Source organism: Amphiura filiformis, chromosome 5 (genome assembly GCF_039555335.1).
Source record: "Amphiura filiformis chromosome 5, Afil_fr2py, whole genome shotgun sequence".
NCBI lineage: Eukaryota > Metazoa > Echinodermata > Ophiuroidea > Amphilepidida > Amphiuridae > Amphiura > Amphiura filiformis.
In genome coordinates, this window is record NC_092632.1 from 15,448,785 (window position 1) to 15,471,901 (window position 23,117).

The following is a 23,117-nucleotide window of genomic DNA, read 5'->3' on the forward strand; positions in this document are numbered from 1 at the left end:
CGCCGTAATCATCATTATCGTCATCGTCGCTCCACGACGCTCCAACATTTTGAAGAGCTGAACTGAGCGGTCAGTGTCACATGCAAAGCTTAAGTTTCTCCGCCTTTGGCATGACAGATCAAAAAATGTCTTAACTTACATCATGGTGGCATAAAAACGTGTTGTGTATGCATGATTAACTGTTTAGTTATCAAGTATTTACTGGGCATAGGCCCTATAGTAGGCCTACATGTTGTACACACAATTTCCTATAATTTACCCGAATATTCAACTCATGGAATTCGACTGTTTTCCAATCCCTCGGTCGAATTATGAAAGTGACGTACATGCGGGCGTACATGTCCTGCTATCGGGGTACGACAGGTGCCTATCGATCCCCTCTCTTTAAAAGGGAGTGCCCAGGCCCTATGCAAGTTACATGACTGTTCCCCCGGGAGGATTCTTCGAAAAACTTTTGCATGGGGATGTGCAGATTTTCGGATGCTAACTTTCTCTATATACCTATACTTTGTGCTGTTTTTGCTACCCATCAGTATACCAATTTTCAACAAAAAGCACCCACATAGGCCTACTGACATATGCCCTAATCATGATAATTGGGCGCTTTTCGGTCTCCACTGAAACTCTACGGTTCGAAGACGAGTTGACGATTTTACATGCGGGTGTGCGTCAGTGCATGTGTAGCAGGCCTATTCGCCTGATTTAAGTATCCGTAAAATTGCCTATAAATGAAGCGTTAAAATCAATTGAGGAGGTGGTATCACCTTCGCTCTTTCTTATCAGATACCGTGCTTGGTTTTCCCGTCCCATAATAAGAAAGTAAAGTGACCATTCATTTACCATGTTTATTTATTATTGTTTCGAAGTTTCCGTAATCATGGTAATTTGCAATTCAATTCTGCTTGCATGCAGAGTTTAAGGGCAGAGTAATGGGAGACACATTCGTCCACACCCGAATTTGAGATTTCTTGATATTTATCAACATTAAGATGTATTCTTTCACTTGAAACTGATAAAAATACAACTTCCTAATATTTACTTGTATTTTTGCTTGATTTATTTCACTCTTTTCAACTCTAAAAAGTCACATGGCTCAAGACAGCTTAGTAAATTGGCGGGAAATAATGAGTCAGAAATGCGCGAATGCGAAATATTGTGATTACGCGCGTGATTCGCGTCGCGTGACGCGGCGCAACTCTTCGCGTATGTCCAACGCAGTCAAGGCGCATTCGGTATGTTGTTAACGCCAGCAAATGTGATGTAAACAAAACAAAAATTTGCAGTGAAAAAGCCACTTAGATTTTTTAATTATTTTGGATTTAGGTGCACTAAAAGCAGACATTATAGATTCATTGGTGCAAAAAGATGCATATTTAGACCATGCACCAGATACAGCTTTTACAAGCGTGAAAGTCTTGCCGTTTTAAAATATAAGGACGTTTTGTGCATAATTTTGACATTTTTTTACTAAAACGTCGATTTCTCAGAGTTCATTTTTGACAATATTGTACAATTTTTGTGACAAGATAACTCAAAAAATATGCAAGCAAAATGTAAACTTTTTGCACTATCGTTTAGAGTACATCAGAGTCTAAGGAAGGTTTTCTCATTTTTAAAAAATATTTGTTTTAAACAAAAATATACACCATTATGTGCAATTTTTAGCTTAATAGAGTGACAAAATTGCCTTTTTCACATGTTTTTGGCAATATTTCGAAAAATAAGACGAATTTCAAAAAAATAAAAAAACCTTCCCTAAGTTCATGTCTCTTCTCCATGAAAAACTAACTAAAATTTTTTTACTCCGAACGGATTTTTTTTAAAGTTGTCACAAAAAAATTGGGATAAAAAAGTGCATTTTTGTGATTTTTTCAAAAACTCGAAATTTTTGAACAAATCTGACGTCACCATGGGATTCCTTGACTCATTTCCTTTCCAAAAATGTATAGTTTTATATACTTTGGACATACAATTCAAAAATAATGATGCTCGAAAAGGTCCGTGTTCTCTCCCATTACTCTGCCCTTAAATGTTGCTGTGTAGGCCTACTTATATTTTAAAATGCAGTTTCGAGTTTCAAATCGGTATAAATGGTGCATTTTTAGAACAGAGTGTATTAATGCAGTAACAAAATCCGGGAACAAAATGTCTTGGGAACTTGCGTGCGGGCTTGCGTTATGTCAAACCACAGAATACTTTGAGCAAATGTTAGTTAAAACGGTTATACAACAGGGGAAAGAAGAATTACGCATCACAAACTAGCACAATCAACATGAAATTACAAATGGAAACATGACATGCATATAGCATGTATAGGCAGATATACCAGAGTAAGAACTCCGGACATACCTGCCTGTGCGGGGACTTGAACCCTAGACCTTTCGCTTGCGGGGCGAACGATCTGACCACTGAGCTACCGTGAGTCGTGTACTTATGGATATGAGCAGTCAGGGTAAACAGTAGCCTACAAACAACACATAATGTAATAATGAAATTTTCATACCAGTGTTGCGAGATCAATTAATGATAGGCCTACCCGCCAGCCTAATATAATCATACAAACAAGGGAAGAGATGCTTATACGCATCATACACTGGAACATAAAAACATTCACACATTACAAACTACCCAGCAAACACAAACGTTTTCGACATCATTCGCAAAAGGCTATAGAAGGTTGTCAGAAAACGTTTAAATGTCGGGTTATATAAAGGGTATATTAAGAGTATAAAACGTTTTCATAACCTTAAAAAACATTTTTGATAATCTACTGCTCAGCAAACAAAAATGTTTTACAGAAAACGTTTAAATGTCGGGTTATATAAAGGGTATAAAAACGTTTTAATAACATTCCAAAAACATTCTTGAAAACTTGATACAAAATATTCTAAACAGAATGTTATTTTGGGGTTGAAAAAATATTTTGCAAAAAATGTTTGCCCAAAATATTTGCAATAACGTTTTAAAAACGTTTTCATGACCTTTATATAACCCGACATTTAAATGTTATTAAAAGGTTTTGAAAAATACATTTTAAGAACATTTCTGTGTTTGCTGGGTTCAAATATTTTAACATAATGTTATTTAAGTATTGACAAAATATTTGGCAAAAATGTTTGCAATAATAGTTTAAAATAACATTTTTTGAAAACATTTAAAAAATATTGTTGTAGTGTGTTTTCATACAAAACGTTTTACAACGTTATCATGACCTTTATGTAACCCGACATTTTAATGTTATTAAAACGTTTTTACCTAAACCAAAAGCCAAAATATAACTTATTGAAAACGTTTTTAAAACGTTTTTGTGTTTGCTGGGTACTGAGCGCACGAGATCAAATTAATGATGCTTAGGGACCGTTCACAAACACTTGTAAGGGGGGCCTGATGCAAAAAAAATTCATCTCGAAAATTTTTCGGGGCCCCCCTTTACAGACCTCAAAAATTTCAGGCCCTTTTTGACATGAAAATTATGGGTCAACCCCATAGAAAAGCATATAAACTCAATTTTCCAGGAAAATTTGCGGTCATTTTTTTCAGCCCCCCCCCCCTTAGGAGGGTCAAAACATTTCAGGGCCCCCCTTTTTGCATCAGGCCCCCCCTTACAAGTGTTTGTGAACGGTCCCTTAGTCGTTATTTCTTAATACTAGCGGTCACCCGTCTTTCGCGGTCAGAGTCTTTCGTGGTTGGTAAATTTTTTAAATTTTGTGTACATGTAAATGTTTTATTTAATGTGATTAATGGTATGAGAGGAGATTATCATTTAGAAATATAATATTTAGTATCTTTTCCAAATAAATCAATGGCTTGAAATTGCAATTAGATCATGATCGAAGCCCGTCCCTGAATAAGTCCTGGCTACACTACTGTGCAGATGAAACAATTTTATTCACATTTCTTTACACTCTGTTTCATAAAAGCTATGATCATACAATGCTGATAACATAGCATTACCACAAAGCAGAGTAGGCCTATTCATGGTAAATAAAATTCAGTGGTTTGATAAAGCAAATAGGCAATTGGATCATATTATAATTAGCACAATTTAATTAACTACAATACCCTGCTCACTTTGCTACACCAACAGCCCATATAGGTATGAGATATTCATGTTGGCAATCTTGACCTCCAAAAGACATCATGTTATGAGATGTTGACAATCTTGACCTCCAAAATAATGACATTTCACACTTTTGAGTAAATGTTGACATTATTGATGTGTGACTATAGGTGTTCATACACAGTCCCTGGTATTATATAATACTGTGCGATTGCTTAAGGTATAATAGGTAATTCAGTGACCTTCAGACTACAGGCATATTATCTTCACACCGATGACAGGACAGAAGTCCTATTTCAGGCTATGTCAACATTAGTGTATTGTGTTGGCGTGAAAAGTTTTAGCTCGCAGGGAGTTTTCAGTGCTTTTTAAACTAATTAACATTATTTGACACCTTTAACGTAAACAAAAACAAAATTGGACTTTTTATTGGGGTGCGCACAACCTTACTCTACGGCGCATCGCAACAATCCGTTTGCCAAAATAATGTAAAACGTAGACGTTTTTAGCCTTACCAATTCGCCAAACTCAGTAATTTATTATAGATATCAATATATAGGGGAAAGAAGAATAACGCATCGCACACTAGCATGACTATAGCATAGGCAGATATACCCAAAACTCCGGACATATGCGAGAACTTGAACCCCAGATCTCTTGCTTGCGGGGCGAGCGCTCTAACCACTGAATTGTGATATGCACGTTTTCCCTACATGATGATCTGACAAACAATATTATAGCTCACGCTTATTTTCGCAAACTTCAATCAAAAATATTCAATACATATCTGGTGGCATAATTATGGTAGCGGATCGATTGTTCATCAACATGATCAACCAAAATAGTTTTATTGGGTAACAATAATTAAGCGTGTTCATTAATTAAATTTAAGCAACCTAATTAATTTGTCCAACATGAAGAATGAAATAAATAGTCACAAGTATCTCATTCCAGAAAAAGCACTAATTGGTTTTAACTAAAAGTATATCCTGTTTGCCAAATGTAACATAGGTAAATCTTAATCCTTTAGTTAGTTCTATAACTGGCAATAAAAGTAAAATGTTAACAGTTTTGCAATTTGAGGGGAAATGGACCAAAATTTGCTATTTTGCATGATTGCTTAAAATAATTGCAGTCACAAAATTCAAAGACGTGGCCCAAGTCTATAGTATTCAAATCTTGAGGCTACGGGTTTGCTCATAACTTATGATAATTTTGGTAATTGGTTATGGAAGATATTAGAAAAGTGTTTTTCAAAAATTTGAATGCATATAACCTGATATACGCCTTAGTATAAGTTTTTGATTGTCACAGCATACGAAAAACACCCTCAAAACGCATGTTTTGGCCCTTATTTCCAAAAATTATTCAGATATTAAAATTGGACTTTTATTGCCAGTTAGAACTGCAAAAGGGAGAGCGTGGAGCAATGGTTATAGGGTACTTGCCTTTAGTGCATGAGGTCCCGGGTTTAATTCCCGGCGGGGGCGATTTGCTGGGATATTGACTTGCAAAAAAAGTCTGAAATTAATTGGCAACCTCTATAGATTAAATTGACTTCCGCTCTCCCCATGGTTCATTTAGATTTGGGTAAATGAATCATGAAAGTACTCCGTCCTTCGGAGGGGACGTTAAGCCGTCGGTCCCGTGTGCAGAGAGCCATACCTGTACATGTACCGTATCTCGAAGCCAGTTTCGAAAAGAGTAGGGTGTTAACCCCTGACTGTTCCCAACCCGCCCCGGTGTTCAAATGGACACCAATGGAAATAAGCTTCAACAGAGGCTTTCTTGGGTTATCCAGGGTTGTCAAAACCCGAACAAATAAAATCAAATAAAATCAAAACTGAAGGATTAGGATTTAGCTCTGTTTTATTTGGCAAACAAGATAATATTTTTTGTAATTCCAAAAAATTAGGGCTGTATTTTTCTGGAATCAGGAGTACGTCATATCAAATACAGTAGGCTATAGTACGAAACGTTGACAAAATGGATTGATAGGTCAAAATTGCCTTTCAACAATTATTTTGTGAATCATGGTTGGTGTTGCACTTCCCTGCCAAAATGCAGCGCCCGTAGGTTGGTAATTTCATTCATTTCCCAGGCTGCGACACAGACTAGTGTTTACTGTCGATGTAACTTACAAAATTGTAGTTTTTCTACAAAAACAACAACTATGACGTCATTAGGCCATTAATCTGTTGAAAAACCCCAACAACAACTTTTAAAAGTAATCATAATATTGCACACAAGTTTTTTTACTTGTTCAGTATTAATCATTTTTCCCAAGACATTTAGAGGTCATTTGTCATTTTTCCTGTGTACAAAAATTGACCTGGATGAGCAACATATCATTATCACTTGAAAAAGTAAATAAAAAAAAATGCAATTTCAAATCAAGCCGTGCCAATTCTTTTCTGCCGATGTTCATTCTACTATACCTCACTTTAGTAAAATTTTGTATCTACTATCTTGACTATAGGATTTGCCCATTATAAAATACAAAACATGAAATGCAAAACTCAAATCAATGAATCATTTAAAATTTCCATCATTTCTTATGTAACTTCTTTGTAAGACAATGATTCTCCTGCAAATGGCAACATTTCTCTGGGACGTGGTCTTTGAGTCCTCTATTTTTTTTCTGCATTGACTTATGGATCGCGAGGGTCTTTGAGAAAGACTAGACGTCTTCTCCTAATACGCTGACATACGTGTTTCATCATTTGATGGTTTTCCCATACCAAATTTTTAAAAATAGACGTGAAACATATTTGCCATGCATGCATGCATTCACCCTTGCTCCCATTCCTACGTAATAGCCTAGATTACGATGTGTCCCTTGCTGAAGTAGAAACATTTCAGTAAAAGAAAGGGAAATTCCCTGAAATTTTTATCTCCAGTTAATAAAAAAAACCAAAAAAAAAAAACCCGAGGTTCATTCATGTTCATAATTATGCCATGTCCTCGCGTTGACATCAAAAGTCAAACCATGACACCCGGTTCGTCAAGTTCAAATTGAGCAATTCGCCGTCGACGCGTTCCTCTCTATTATAAAATAAACACGAACTTGGGAATTACACAGCAGGTCCTCATATTAAAAGGAATCACTTGCATTTTATTTTAAACTGGTAATGGCAGTTCCATTTGTATTTTAAAAATTTCACAGCTTGTCATGCGAAGTGCATGAACATTAAACATCATTATAAGTGCCTCTTCAGAATGCCAAGAATGGTGTGAAATGTTCTTGGCTGAAATGGCGAAGTTAAGCAGCTATACCATGTAGATCATGTGGACCAGAAAATTATGAGATAAATTCTGTCATAATATTTATATTCGCTCAGTAAACTATTAATTATGATGTTATTTCACAATATATCATCTTTTTGATTAGTTCTATATCGGTGAATAGTCTCTTTGGTCCATTGAAGACAAAATAAGAATGTTGATTTCAGTGTTCTGGATATAATTTCTACAGTGTCAATAAATTTGAAGGCAAATCCGTAGTGTTCCAATATCGCTTGTTGTTGAAGTTGTCTGCACATTTCAGAAGATAATAGATCAGCGGTAACCGGATCTTTGGATAAGTCTACGGCTAAATCTCCTTCACTTGTTTGGCAAAATAAATCCACACCAAAGATGATCAAAAGACAGGCTATGTTGCGTGCGCCGCAAACCGCAGCTGCGTGCAGCGGCGTGTAACCATACGCATCTTGTATGTTTGGATCTGCACCGTGCGTCAACAATAATTTGACGCTATCTAGATTACTGTTGAGTACCGCTTGATGCAGGGGTGCCAATCCGGAATGATTTGACATATTCAGGTCTAATATTTCCCGTTCGTCATTGGTGACGGTATTTCCACATTCTTTTAACTTTTGCCGACGACAATCTTCTGCTAAGATACGGTAAAGTTCCTCATTGTCCTGTTGTTGAACAGCCGACTGGAAACGCACACTTACAGGAAATGATATGCGTCTACCTTTCGCCACTACATCGTCGATTAAGTTGTCGTCGGTGTCGTCGTCGCCTGACAATGACGACACACTCGGATAAGTTCGACATCTAGGCCTACTCCGACGCAGCATTCATACAGCTGGTAAAGTGATATTGGCCGTGAAAACAGCGATTTACCAAATGCAGTGGGTATTTACATCCATATCAGAACGGAATTATTTACAGCGCAGCTTGTGCATGTCTTAGCGAACCTATTTCTGAAGTCAAATGATGACGTGAAACTGGCTGCCTATTCATGACCGTGGTAAAATTGCACTTCTGAGGTCATTCCGTGTATGTGGGCAAAGTTCACTTGACAGACCAGCTCAAACCAGAGCAAATAAATAAGTGTATAATGTTCTGGTGATGATACCTTAAGTAATCACAATTAACTTTATGAGCTTTTATGGAGGTAATAAATGCGACAAAGTGTTCCTTTTATTATTTCTTTTCAAATAATTTAAAGCCATAATGTGTGATTTGCTCCACAGCGACGCGCTCTATTTTTGATGAATTTCTACATTTTGCACCATGATTGGAATGCCCAGTCTGAAGGCCTTTAATGTCAGCAAAGTTTTAGTTTTTATAATAAAACCGGAGATCTCCGGTTTTATTCAGAGTTCGCCGATCGAGTGGTAGCTAAACACGTCGTGTTCGTTATGTGTATTATTGAATTCAGTGACGTATAAACCCCGGGGTATAAACTGTGTGCATATCGCTCTACGTCTTGTTTGTTCGTCCTAGCTGTGTGAAACTGCGCCAATATTCAGGATAATAATACGTTCGGCGAGCTAACACACCTTATATGTTCGCCTCGAAATTAAAAGGGAACATTTATGTGATCAGTGAAAATTAACATTTAAAAATAGGAATCTATATATTAATGTAAATCACAAATCATATGACTTTAATTCACACAAGTCTATTAAATGATTATTTTGTGTATAGTACAATTTCCGGGCCTAAGACACACGGGTGCGGGGGGGGCACATCATAAATTGTGGGTTTGCTCCCCCGGAATTTTCAGGTGGTGGGTCTTTGGAAGCTGACGGCGTACCCATGGGGGCATAGGAGGGGAGAACACTCAACTTGTTTGAAGTTGAATATACCTGACGACCCTCTTTTTCAAAAAGTCATACCCGATTACCCCCTTTTTAAAGGTGGGGCTACTCAATTAACCCCTTTTTTCTAGAATTGTTATCATCAAAATGCCACAAAATGATGCGGAAACTTTTAAATTCTTAAAAATCAAAAGTGATCGAGTATGATGTTTTGTATACCTAACACATTCCTTCTTAGGTAATTTTGTGAATCATAATGGGGAATGACTGTGCCCTGACACGACCGTGAAGTGAAGTTACGACCGTGAGCCGCGAATATTCCTCAATTTTTCAGGCTGTGACACAGACCAGTGAATTCACAAAACTATGACGTCATTAAGTCAACCTGTCTAACAAAAATACTAATATTACACAAGACATGTTGATGATCTATGTTTTTACTTGTTCAATATTAATCATTTCCTAAGATATTTACAAACCATTTGTCATTTTTCCTGTGTACACAAATTGACCTGGATGAGCAACAGTTATTGAATATGCCTATATTTTATCACTATCACTTGAAGAAGTAAATAACAAAAATGTAACGCCTTTGATGTCGAAGATGTCCGTGTGTATATAGCCTACTAACAGCGGCAATGGGGTTTTTCCCACAATGCATCACGTTCCAAGCATACTATCAAATGAAGAAAGGAAATGACGTCATCATTTCGCCTTTGTTCGTCGAGCAGAGAACACGGAAGTGGGATCTCATATCGTATCGATCCATCGATACCAACGCAACAGTCACAGTGTGAAACATGGCGTCGGCAGCCGCAGTAGCAATAGGGGTAAATGGCAGTGTTTCAGCACCCGATTTTCAGACTGTTGGCGCAATATTTATACATTGTGTTGAAGACAACATACACCGTGTTAGGTTTCCAAACTTTAGCCTACTATAGCAGTTTGTTTAGAGTAGATTTATGGGTTGCAAATCAAGTCGAGCTAAGTTTCTTTTCTATGATGTTCGTTCATCATACCTCACGTTAGTACAATTTTTGTATCTATAATAACAACAACAACAACAACAATAATAATTATACTACTACTACTACTACTACTACTACTACTACTACTACTACTACTACTACTACTACTACTACTACTACTACTATACTACTACTACTCCTACTACTACTACTACTACTACTACTACTACTACTACTACTACTACTACTACTACTACTACTACTACTACTACTACTACTACTACTACTACTACTACTACTACTACTACTATACTACTACTACTAATAATAATACTAACAATAATAATAATAATAATTTTACATCAAATCATAATGATTATTATAATTATCATGATTATACCTTTTCAAAGTTTAACACGAACAAATAAGTTGAGTTTATGGCAGATTCAGACTTACAGTATTTTGTTTCTGTTTTTAGTTTAAAACAAATTCAGACTTAAAGTCATAATGTACGATCTTATAATATGAATTTGGTTAATTTTTTTCAAACCTGATTTTTTGGCATATTTGTAATGTTTACACATATACATGTCACAACTTGCACCTAAATGGAATCAGCCAAATTTCTTGTGTTTGTAGGTAAACAACAGAGCAAAGTTCGACATAAAGTCATAATTCAAAGAATTATGACTTAATGTCCTCCCATAGAACTGCGTATTAAGGTTGGTCTGAACCCTGGAATTATGAAAACTTTCGGGCCTCATAACTGCTAAATTATTAGTCTAAAGAATATAAAAGTATACATTTTTAGAATGGAAATGACTTGATGAATTCATCTGTGAGGCCCAATTTGGGCCAAAATGCTCATTTTTGGAGAAAATCCTAAAAAACGTTTTTTTTGGCCCAAATTTTTTCGTGTAACGTAAACAAAAAAATTGTTTGGCCAAAAAATTTTTTATTGATTTTTAAAACTAGATAAAAATATCTAGGGAGCGTTTTTCATTTTTTGAATTTTGACCAACTTCACCAAAAATATTTGAAATTTGGGCGAAAATCAGGCTTTTTATGATTTTTTTGAAAATTTTGCATTTTTTGACCATTTTTGGTGCAAATTTCTCAAAGTTGGTCAAAATTCAAAAAAATAAAAAAACGCTCCCTAGATATTTTTATCTAGTTTTTAAAAATTAATAAAAATTTTTTTTTGGCCAAACAATTTTTTTGTTACGTTGCACGAAAAAATTTGGGCCAAAAAACCCGTTTTTTGGGATTTTCTCCAAAAATGAGAATTTTGGCCCAAATTGGACCTCACAGATGAATTCAGCAAGTCATTTCCAGTCTAAAAATGTATACTTTTATATTCTTTAGACTAATAATTTAGCAGTTATGAAGCCCGAAAGTTTCCATAATTCCAGGGTTAAGACCACCCTTAAACGGCCAAAATAACAAGCAGTGTTTCTTTCACTTTACCTCGTTATTTCAGCTCAAAATTAACAGGAACCATTTCCGATAATTATTACTAGTATTATTTCAGCATTTTGAGTATATAATGACAAATTTAAAATTTGAAGGAAATCGTACATTAAGCCTTTAACTTGCTTTGAAGCAAGTTTTTTGTTTTGTTTTTTTTGTTTTTTTTAATTCCCTGTGCTTGGAACTGATGGAGGGAGAAAAGACATACATAATGAGCCATCAGTTCCCAACGATCATGAACAATAATTACATAATCAAAATATTCTTTTTGAGCAACAGGTACAAAGAGAGACAGACGAGGCAAAGACTATGGACGAAGACAACGAACACTCACACTCATACAAAACATACAAAAGGACAGAAGACAAACAAGAAAAAAAGGATTCATATTCTACTCACACACTTAAAAAAAAAAAACTAGCCATGATATATACATAATATACAAAATATAAAAATAACAAAAAAAAAAAACACAATCAAATTTTATCGATGTCGAAAGAAAACTTTTTAAAGTGCTTGCCAAGATTGCCATTTTCTCAGCAATTTTGTACTCAATGTTGAATTTAAGCTTAACAAAATTGCGGAAATTAATTCTGAAGAGAAGGAGCCACCTGTTGAAATTTGCATCTATGAATATAAAATTTAAGAAAGAGAAATAAAAAGTTAATGCCAGTACTATGAGGAGAGACGTCCTTAGTAACTCCAAATAATCTCTCAAATGTGGAAAAGGTTTGATTCTCCTTAGTGATATCATTGATGAAAACCAAGAGATTATCCCAAAGAGGAGTGATATTAGTACATTCACAAAATAAATGCACAAGGGTTTCGGGACCTGTCACAAAAGAAGCAATTGGGAGATGTAATTCTGCCTATCTTATGCAGGAATTCATTTGTACAAATAGCCCTATGGAATATTTTGAAGTAAAAAGATTTGATTTTAGTATCCATAGAACATTTGAAATTGTTGGCATGAATATCGGACCAATTAATGTCGTCCTCAGCTACATCACAGGATTCTGTCCAAAAATTTTCAGCATGATCAGCTTTACTACAGGATTTTAGAACAGAGTAGCAATGACGAGTTGCCTTGTCAGCTTTGATCAGGCCCTCAACAATTTCATCAAATATATTCACATCAACATTAGGAGGATTGTAGAACCAGTCAAGAAGGATACCATTCATAAGGGAATTATACTTTCTCCTATGTTTGATGGGAATATTAAACTCGATCACAAGATCCTCAAATGTCTTAACAAAATTATAGCCCCGATCCAGATCAGCAACCGTATAAATACCCTCGTCAATCCATTCAGGATAACAAAAGAAGCTCCTGCGTTTTAGACGAATATCTTTATTCCACCACAGCAGATCCTGTAAGTGATAATCACCAAGGCCCATATTGTGCTTAATTTTATCCCTGTAAATATACCAAGTCCTGATGGTTTCAGAGAGCTGGCAGTTTTTCAAAGAGGAAAGAACGGCCTTAGGGGCATTTGCTCTCCACAAGAGAGATGTGTTTTCATGGAATTTACTGAGAATGCTTAGTTCAATACATTTCCAAGCAGAGACATAACCAGGATCAAGCAATAGTTTTGCCCAAAAAAGTTTTTGAGCTTGTGAGAAGCAAGTTTGTTTTATTAGTTCGTGCTCATCAACAAAATTTACAAACATCACACATGTTAATGGGCATTTTGACATTTACGGTAATGTACTCTTGGCTTAGAAAGGGTAATACGCCGCCAGCCTTTTGGGGGTCCCAATTTATAACACATGGCCATATGCCTATATAATTATAATTACAACATCTGTAAAATACATAAAAATTATATTTCAATCAAACCATAATATCATGCGAATATATGGTAGGGTAACATTACATTGAAACACCAATATGATGGGTCTAATAATAAATTTACATATCACAAAAGTATAACTGAAATAGCAACATGCACATTTTAATACTCTATTTTGTCGTAGCCTAAAACAATGTTGACATGGTGACTATTGTGAATTAAAGAGATGCATATTTGAATATCGTACTTTACACCTATTGAATTTAGCATGTTCATCATTGACCAGTCACATACGTAGATAATGTAATATTTACACTGGTTTTTCACTCAAATGGTTAGGCCCTATCATGGGAACATTATTATCAAAATTCGCAATAATAATCCCATAATAAATGGGGAGTAATACGTTTTGTTATGAAAGATCTAATTTGAAATACAATGAAAATAAAAGTTAGCGATAGGCCCCCTACGGTATTCTATGCATTGGAAGTTACAAATAATGGGGCAACTTTATATTAAATTTTTACAGAACAAAATTCTTGCATGCGTAGGCCATGATACCAAAAAGCGCTTTGTTAATATTTCAAAAATATAGTTTGCGATTTAAGGGGGTACTAGTACACCCATTGTATTTTTTGCGGTTTTTTGCATTTTGTGAAGAAATGAGACTGATGTACCACTTTTTGGCTTCTACCTTTAAAAGCATGTTAGCTACATTGATACCGATGCCACCAATAGAACGAGAAGATGTGTCCCTTCATTTTGCATACCACTTTCCAATTTTATCTGATTTCTTCACAAAATGCAAAAAGCATTTTTTGGCACGCCGATTGGAAATTATACCCCCGGGGCTCATAACTACAGGGTGTCCCAGAAAAAATTACCGGACAAATGAATTTGGACGTAAGTCGAGAAATAGACATCAGAATCCAGCAATCTAAACATCAGCGTGCAGCCCATCTTATTCTGCATCTTATAATGCTAATTGTACTGGTAACGGTTGACTGATCGCGAAGAAATGAGCGATTACATAACGCATGTGCCAATTCACTTCATTCCAAGTTTGAAAGAAAGATCATTCAATGCGCGGTAGTGGTTAAACTGTCAATCGGCTTTATATTTTGTTCTATGAAATCCTCTTCGTTCTTTTTAAACAACATGTTTCTTGAAAAACATTTAATTAGGGTTTGTTCAAATTTGAAAACCTGCACGATATTGAAAATTAAAGCTTGCATGTAAATATATTTTTTCGTTTAGAAATGTTGCATAAAGAATGACTACATGAAGAATTCCAGCTGGCTTAAAAGTTTCTCACACACATTAATGTTTTCAGAATATTTCCAAGAAATTTTAATGCAAAGTTTAAATCTTATGGTAAAGCTGTAAGCACTTAATCATTATCATTCTTGGCACAAATGTTCTTTGTATAGTTAAAATATAACATACATGTATTTACACAACCTAAAGAATGAAAGTTGGAGAGCTTCCAATTTCAGAAATCTCGGACAAACTGTTATTCATCTTCAGTGAAAGCATGAATGACATAACATCGTCGGATTAAATTTAATGAGATACACAAACTTTAGGAAGCGGTGAGCGAGTATGAAAAAAGCTCCTGTTGATCAAACTTGGAATGAACTGCATTGATGCCCGCATTATGCAATCGTTCATTTCTTCAGAACCAGTCAACCGGATCAAATCAAATTTTCATATGTGATGCACAACAAAATAGGCTATACGCTACATTTTAAATTTTTTGATTTTGATGCCTATTTCTCGACTTACGTTCTATGTTATTCACTCGGTAATTTTTTCTGGGACACCCTGTACTGCACAGCCCCTTCACGAAATTGGCGTTTGGCTCTAAATAAAAATCGGTTTATCAAACTTTTGTTAAAGCAGTCAAACCAACTATTCTGAGAACGAGCAATACAGATAATAATTTCTAAAAGGTATAGGCCCCAAAGGCCTAACAATTTAACAATCTTGCGCATGTGCCAGTTCAATAGTCCGCAATTAAAATCATATCAATGTTGAGCTATTGTATGGTAACTGGCATGAACGATATAGCAACTATAGCAAGATGATTTTCATATTCCTCATAATGATGTCGACATACTGCTCGAAAAGATGGAGGCCTTTGGAAATTACTGGAAATTCTGGTATCTTACTTCCGGGTTATGTAAAAAAAAACACTAGAAGTTCATGTTCACATACGTTGCCATGTCTTAATATTTCTAAATCCTCGATTAAAACAAAAGAGACTCAACGTGGCACCCGGTTCGTCAAATTCAAATTTAGGAATTGGCGCCGTTGAGCGTTCCTCTCTGTTACAAAATAAACATGAACTTATTTAGTTCAACAAAATAAACACGAACTTATTATAGTTGAACTTACATAGCAGGCCTGTAAAGGAATCCCTTGTATTTTATTTTTAGCTGGTAAGGTAATGGATATGTATAGTCACACAGCCTACCATGCTAAGTGCATAAACATCGAATATCATTTAAGTGCCTCTTCAGAATTCCAAGAATGATATGAAATGTTCTTTGCTGAAATGGCGAAGTGCTAGTTGAGCGGCTGACATGATGTGGACCAGAAAATTACGATATCAATTTTGTCATAATGTTTATTTGAAAGAGATTTGCTCAGCGAACCATTCATTATAATGTTATATTTCATAATATATCATCTTTTTGATTTGTTCTATATCGGTGAATAGCCTCTTTTGTCCATTGAAGACAAAATAAGAATGTTGATTTCAGTGTTCTTGATATAATTTCTACAGTGTCAATAAATTTGAAGGCAAATCCGTAGTGTTCCAATAACGCTTGTTGTTGAAGTTGTCTGCACATTTCAGAAGATATAAGATCAGCGGTAACCGGATCTTTGGACAAGTCTACGGCTAAATCCCCTTCACTTGTTTGGCAAAATAAATCCACACCAAAGATGATCAAAAGACAGGCTATGTTGCGTGCGCCGCAAACCGCAGCTGCGTGCAGCGCCGTGTAACCATACGCATCTCGCATATTTGGATCTGCACCGTGCGTCAACAATAATTTGACGCTATCTAGATTACTGTTGAGTACCGCTTGATGCAGGGGTGCCAATCCGGAATGATTTGACATACTCAGGTCTAATATTTCCCGTTCGTCATTGGTGACGGTATTTCCACATTCTTTTAACTTTTGCCGACGACAATCTTCTGCTAAGATACGGTAAAGTTCCTCATTGTCCTGTTGTTGAACAGCCGTCTGGAAACGCACACTTACAGGAAATGATATACGTCTACCTTTCGCTACTACATCGTCGATTAATTTGCTGACAGAGCTGTCGTCGGTGTCATCGTCGTCGTCGTCGCCTGAATATGACGACACACACGGATAAGTTCGACATCTAGGCCTACTCCGACGCAGCATTCATACAGCTGGTTAAGTAAAACTGATCATGAAAACAGGGATCTACCGAATCCACTTTTCAGAACTAGTATCACAAAGTCAGCTTGAAAAGATCTTCGTTCAGCACTGAATCACATCAAACAGTACAAAATCACTTCCGTCGTATTTAACATGTTTAAATCCCGGTTTTATGGAACGGAATCACTCACAACGCAGCTCGTGCATGTCGGTTGGGTGAACGTTCAGAGCTGTTCAGCGAACAAAATTCTGAAGTCAAATGATGACGTGAGACTGGCTGCCTGCCTATTCATGACCTGGTAAAATAACACTTCTGAGGTCATTCCGTGTGAAGTGAAGCCAAAGTTAACTTGCAAGTTGCAGACCAAAGGGCTTGTATGAAATAATGTATATAAATCAGTACTGTGCATACTGATTTGTCATGAAAAGGGAGTATCTACCGGGGTTTAATAATTATGAAGATAATTATGAGATAGTTTGCCCTGCCACAAAAAGTTTCCCCCTTCTTTCCCCCACAACCCCTAACCATCTGTATGGGTGTTAGTGGTGGTGGTGGTGGTGGAGGGGGATTTCAATATGGCTTGCCAAATCCCTTCTGTACGTTTCCGTACTGTCTTCCTAAGCCTTTTTAGAGCCTTATATTTGAAATGTTTAGGCGGGGTCAGAATGTTTGACTCCGTTAACTGAGTCAACTACCGACTCCAAAAGGGTTAATTAAATTTAACCCACAAACATGGTCAACTATTTGACCCCAAATTGTGTTTAAAGTTGAGCCCATCGGGGATAAGATTACTATATTAATGGATCAAATCTCTTTAAAAAAGTCATTGCGAGAAATAAATAATTAAATAAATAAATAAGTTACGAGAACGAAATTTTGCATATTGCCGTTTCCGTGCTATTTTCCTAAGCCTTTTTAGAGCGTTTGATTTAAAAGGTACACCATGAATGTTTGCCAAAACCTCGTTCCCTCCTTTTGAGCTAATAAAAATCTGGGGGGGGGGGGCGCAAGGTTTTTGTTATGCCGGCATTGCCGGATGTAAGCATTTTTTTTTTATTGTGCCATTTCGAAATTCGCCCATGGGACAGAAGAATAAGTGATGAAAATAAGAAGATAACGATTGCATTGTTCATCATATACGACGTAACCTTGTAGCATATTTTTCAACTCCGCTGACTTTGAATGTTGAAAGAATTTGATATTGAACTTTTCATTGATAGCATAAATTGATATCCTTCGATTGAATAACTGAAAATATGTCTTCATATCAATGATACGGCACGAACAGATACTTATTTTGCACATGTCTAAATCATCCTCTATACAATGGTATAGTTCGTTTAAATTTTGCGATTGTTGACGCCAATGGCTGGCAGTCAAATGCGATCACGGTAGGACAAACAATCTTGTGATAGGCAAGAGACAGGACAAAGAAAACCTGAAAAAAGTTTCTGGGGTAGGCCTAACACGCACGGAGCAAGCTCGTGGGGTGCGGGTTGACGGCAAACAGTACAAAACAGAAAAAAGAAGTGAAAACATTCAAGGATCTGCGCTTGAACAGAACAAAGAAAAAATACAAACATACATGGCTATGTGTCACAAGTTGGGACCCCAAAAGGCTGGCGGCGTTGCATTTTTATTTATATTTATGTCAACATGGTCAATGCATATTAAGGCATTAGCAGCTTTTATCATTACGATAAAGCTGACGGGTTGGCGCCTAGATTAACCTCCTTTTGGAAGCTGGTCCGTTTCCCAATTCCAGGAATGTGAGACGGGAGTGCATTCCATGTCTCTTGCATAACTTTCTCTTGTGAAAAAATGAAATGATAATAATATTTTCAAAATGAAGATGAATACTATCATGACTATTTGGCAATAAAACCAGGATTTTCCATTGATGCTAATTCATGAATTGAATTGGCGGACACGGATTGGCGGACACGGTACCATAGAAAGTCTATGGAAAAAGTTAGATGACATACTTTTTTCCCTTTAATTTTGAGTTCAAAAGTGAAATCCATGATTACTTCGTACCAATTTAATGTTAGTAATTGTAGAAACTTACTAAGAATGTACTTTGTGTAATTTCATTTAGACTAGCACGTTACAGGCTTGTCCATGCCTCGTCGTCTAGGCTTCTATGTAAAACAGTCAATTTTCAGAATTGCAAGTAATTAGACTAACGGTAACAACCAAATAGATATTGTATTTTTTTCTGGTTGGTAATGATTATTTATGACTGAAAGCAGTAACTGTTAAGTATTTTATCAGCTTGTTAGCACTAAATAAAACTTTTGAATAATTAAGTAGGTCTGATAATGTCGTAAATGTGATGAGATCAAGCAAAATCAGTTGGAACTCGGAAATATCGAATTGTTAGTTTTTTTATAGGATAACATTTACAAAGCTGCATTTTTTAGTTTTTTTTATAGGATAGTAAAAAACATTTACAAAGCTGCATTTTATGATAAGAAATAAGGTACAGCTAGCATGTACCTCGTTTCCTATCATATATACTAAACCGCTTGTCTTGAGTCACTGAAATGTCAGTGTAGTAATTGGATTCCTTGCCCCAGTGTGTTATTATTTTTTGAGAAAAATGCAAAAATAGTCACAAATTTACCACAGGGGTGTACAGTAGTACCCCCTTAAGGCGTTTGCAAAACAACAGAAAACAAAAGGAAATATTTCCTTTGTTTGGCTATATCTATATCTCAAAGAAAATTACTGGTAAACCGGTTAAGAAAGTAAATTGCTCTTAAAATGCTGTTTAAAGGAGTTTTTGGATAAATAAATAATAAATAAATATTTATCTCACTAGGATCTTATACTCTGTTATGAGTTGGTCATAAAATCTTATCACCACAGGTCAACCAAATGCTGTGATTATTATCACTGTATTTTTGATTCCACTGGTAATGAGATGTCATTAAGCTCATCCTGACTGTGGTGAAGTGACCATTCCACTTAATTAGGCCTAGTTCATGATCATTAGATTATTCATGGAATTGCTAAAGATTCTAAATTCCGCCTCATTGAAATGACGGAGGCCTATGTCAAATGATTTCAGATTGCCACCCCACATCTGGGTCAAGTGTTACAGACTGGGAAACTGATTAAATAAACAAGCACAGGTTATCGACATTTTTCATTGTATAAGCATTCAATACGTTTGATTTCGATTTCCTGTAAGAAAAATTGATTTCAGATTGCTGCATCAAGTTAGTAACTATCAATACTATTATTTCAAAATATTTGTCAATAAAAATCAAAAGCAGTGCAGTGATGAACATTTTAGCTTCCGACATTTCTGCATGGGTAATTGGGTATAATAAATATATTATTTTTCAAATGTTCGTGAACATTGAAAGCCTAAATGTTCCTTCTGGCCTTTCCAGAACACTTTTCAGGTCATATTATTAATATAGTTCTTCACGGCCTTTTCAGAACCCCTTTCGGTTCTTCATAGAACCATTTAAGGTTTTACAAACAGGACAGCTCAGGAACCTTTTCAATAGGTTGATGGAATGAACAACTGTCATTATCTGGTGCAATAGGCTGTAAGCCCGGGAATAACATAATTATATTGAAGAAGATATGTGTCTGTCAATAGATACCCATTTCAGGATAAAACTCACCTATTTTTATATGTTCGCCCAAGACTCTTTTTCCAATACTAATATTCATTTATAGGCCCACTACCGTGACCCAATGACCACTTCAAGGTTAACAAAATTGGAAGGGATGTTATTCACTTGTGCACTTGAAGGAAGGAAGGAGGGATCTTTGGATAAGATCGCACTGAAGAAAGTTGAAATAATATGAGGGATATTCTAGCAAGCGCGACTACATGTATACATGGTATATAGGGTGGGTGCGGGTCTTATAAGCTCGTATACCCGCCTTACATGCATGCATACCCAGGTCACTTAAAGATAATAGTGGCCGATGTGTTCCGCTTAAGTAAGTAAAGCAACAGACAATGGGCTATTCCAGATAATAGATGCACACCCCGCTATAGAGGAGTTTGGATTTTCGGACTTTTTATCCAGTCATGATTGTTGGAAATCCAGAAGTTTAAAGTGTCCAAAGGCAAACAAATCCAGCAGAAAGTAGTTCAATATCAAAAATCCTCAATTTGAGAGCTTATTTTGAACATTTTGCGATTTTTCATTCATTTATTTGCATTTCCAAGCTTTTTCAAGTAACATTGAAATTCCAGTTATTTTCAGAAAGCAAACTTGGAAAGAATAGCCCAGTTGAATAATAAGCAAGACCTATCCTATTGAAGTTGTCAATAATTAAATCAATGGAGTTCATTTTTCTACATCTAATAAGCTTTAATTGCTCAAATTATACATTTTATAAACAATGGGCTATTCCAGATGTATTCCGCACCCCCCCTATGGAAGACACTTCCGGAATTCGGGGCTAAATTGACAGCCGGAATTCACATGTCAGGAAAAACCCATGGAAGACACTGCCGGAATTGTGGTAATATGTCTAATATGGCCAGCCGGAATTCACGTAAATGTAAATCCAGTCTTCCATAGGGTTCCAGCTGGAATTAGAACATTTTTTGTTTCCAGCCAGATTTCAAGTAAATGTCTTTCATAGGTTAATCGAGATGGTGATCATAAGTGAAGATTCTGCTGGAATTGGAGCATTTTTGACCATTTTCCAGCCGGAATATTAAGAAATGTGAATGTCTTCCATAAATAGGCACATCATGGCCTTTCACAATCCCCACTCTTGTTTTTTCGTTTATTTTAGCAGCCGGAATGACTGCTGGAATTCTAGACACATCTCAATTCCAGCTGGAATTGTATTTTTTAAATGTCTTCCATAGGGGGGGGGGTGCGGAATACATCTGGAATAGCCCAATATAGAAAGGGGTTGATAAAATCGCTACATTATTATTTCAATTATCGTTATAAAGAGAAATGTTAAACTTTTTTTACCTTTTTCTAAATGTTAATACTCGATGTCTAATGGAGAGAATAAAGGTTAAAGAGATATACACGGTGAGTGAGGTTGCCAGTAAGATAGAGAAGAGAAAATGTTAATGTTACACTTATACATTCCGCACATTTGTAAGATGTTTGGTACTAATAGCTTATTATACCTGACGTGATTTTACCCCATATCAAATTTAGTTTCTGAAATGTCAGGATGTTTTAAAATCCAAATGGCAAAGTATTTTTTAACATACACGAATTGATAATACCTCCAAAAGCATGCATGCAAGAGAATTGTTTCCTGCTGTCGGTTTTATGTTTTTGGTTTATGTTTTAAGGATTCTGTCCACAATTTTTGTTCTTTATACAATCTGCCACCCTCTTAATTAGCTAAACTGGAAAAAATATCCATAGTATGCCACGCAATTTTTTCAGCAAAATTATTTCATTTTCATATATATTTGACAAGCAAAATAAAACAATAGTTCAAAAGTAAGTCGCAAGTAAAAACAAACATACGATACAAAATACAATATTTAATACTGGTTTCATTCTGCCGATGCTATAAATAATTAATAAAAGCGCCCATTTGCAGTGTTAAGTCACAAGAACATAACAGAATATAACAAAATGATATAAAAATAATTATTGTTATATTATCTGTGATGTGCGCTGAGTCATTTATTTTAATTATTTATCTTTGCTTAACAATTAAAATCTATTTCATGAGGCATTTTAGGGCTTCCCCTTTCAGCAAATTGAATCATTTCTACTTTTGGATAGCTGGGAATCCCCTTTGTCAGTGTGTTGCACAATAATAATTGGGAAAGTCCCTGAGATTGTAAACTGAAAGTGACATCATGTTGGGGAAAACCCCTAGGAAGTGATGTAATGAAAAATAGCAGTTGGCTATTAAAATAATGGGATTTCCCGGTGCTTGGTATATAAGAAAATGTAAACATAATTCTTCACAGTTTGTAGTGTTGTTCTGGGCTAGCTAATGTGCTTATATTCCATTTCCTTCAAAGAAAGGAAATTGCGAATCAGAAATATTTGATGTAGTCAATGTACTATTACCTGCCAGTAATGTCGGAGAAGATCTAGTTTACTTCATTGTGCGTACCTCTTCCAAGAAAGGAAATTATATTCTTCTGTCGACTTGCTGAAGTCTGGTTTATGAAACAACACATCTGTCAATATAAGTGGAAACAGTGGGACAACTGCAATGCAGTCCTGCTTCCTGGAGAAATTGTGTGAAAGGTGAAAGTAGCACCAGCATGACCAGTTTGGTGTTTGGAGAACTGTGCAAGGAGTTAAGTGTGGAGAAAGTAGCACCATTTCTGAGCGAGGATTTTATACGCAAAGGATTTTACGCATAGGATTATAACTGCAAG

At 35.9% G+C, this 23,117-nt stretch overlaps 2 protein-coding genes across 2 annotated transcripts; both read right to left on the bottom strand.

Moving 5' to 3' along the window:
* Positions 1–7,020: 7,020 nt before the first annotated feature.
* LOC140151661 (protein phosphatase 1 regulatory subunit 27-like) lies at positions 7,021–8,145 on the bottom strand. Its single transcript, XM_072173996.1, has one exon. It carries the CDS (start codon positions 8,143–8,145, stop codon positions 7,426–7,428), a length of 720 nt encoding a protein of 239 aa, XP_072030097.1. The 3' UTR covers positions 7,021–7,425.
* Positions 8,146–12,389: 4,244 nt separating this feature from the next.
* LOC140152708 (uncharacterized) lies at positions 12,390–17,120 on the bottom strand. The gene has a single exon (XM_072175170.1). It carries the CDS (start codon positions 16,762–16,764, stop codon positions 16,024–16,026), a length of 741 nt encoding a protein of 246 aa, XP_072031271.1. The 5' UTR covers positions 16,765–17,120; the 3' UTR covers positions 12,390–16,023.
* Between the last annotated feature and the right edge of the window lie 5,997 nt (positions 17,121–23,117).

Excerpts from the sequence above, each read along its gene's own strand:
- LOC140152708 (XM_072175170.1), bottom strand. The coding sequence starts at position 16,764 with ATGCTGCGTCGGAGTAGGCCTAGATGTCGAACTTATCCGTGTGTGTCG.
- LOC140151661 (XM_072173996.1), bottom strand. The coding sequence starts at position 8,145 with ATGCTGCGTCGGAGTAGGCCTAGATGTCGAACTTATCCGAGTGTGTCG.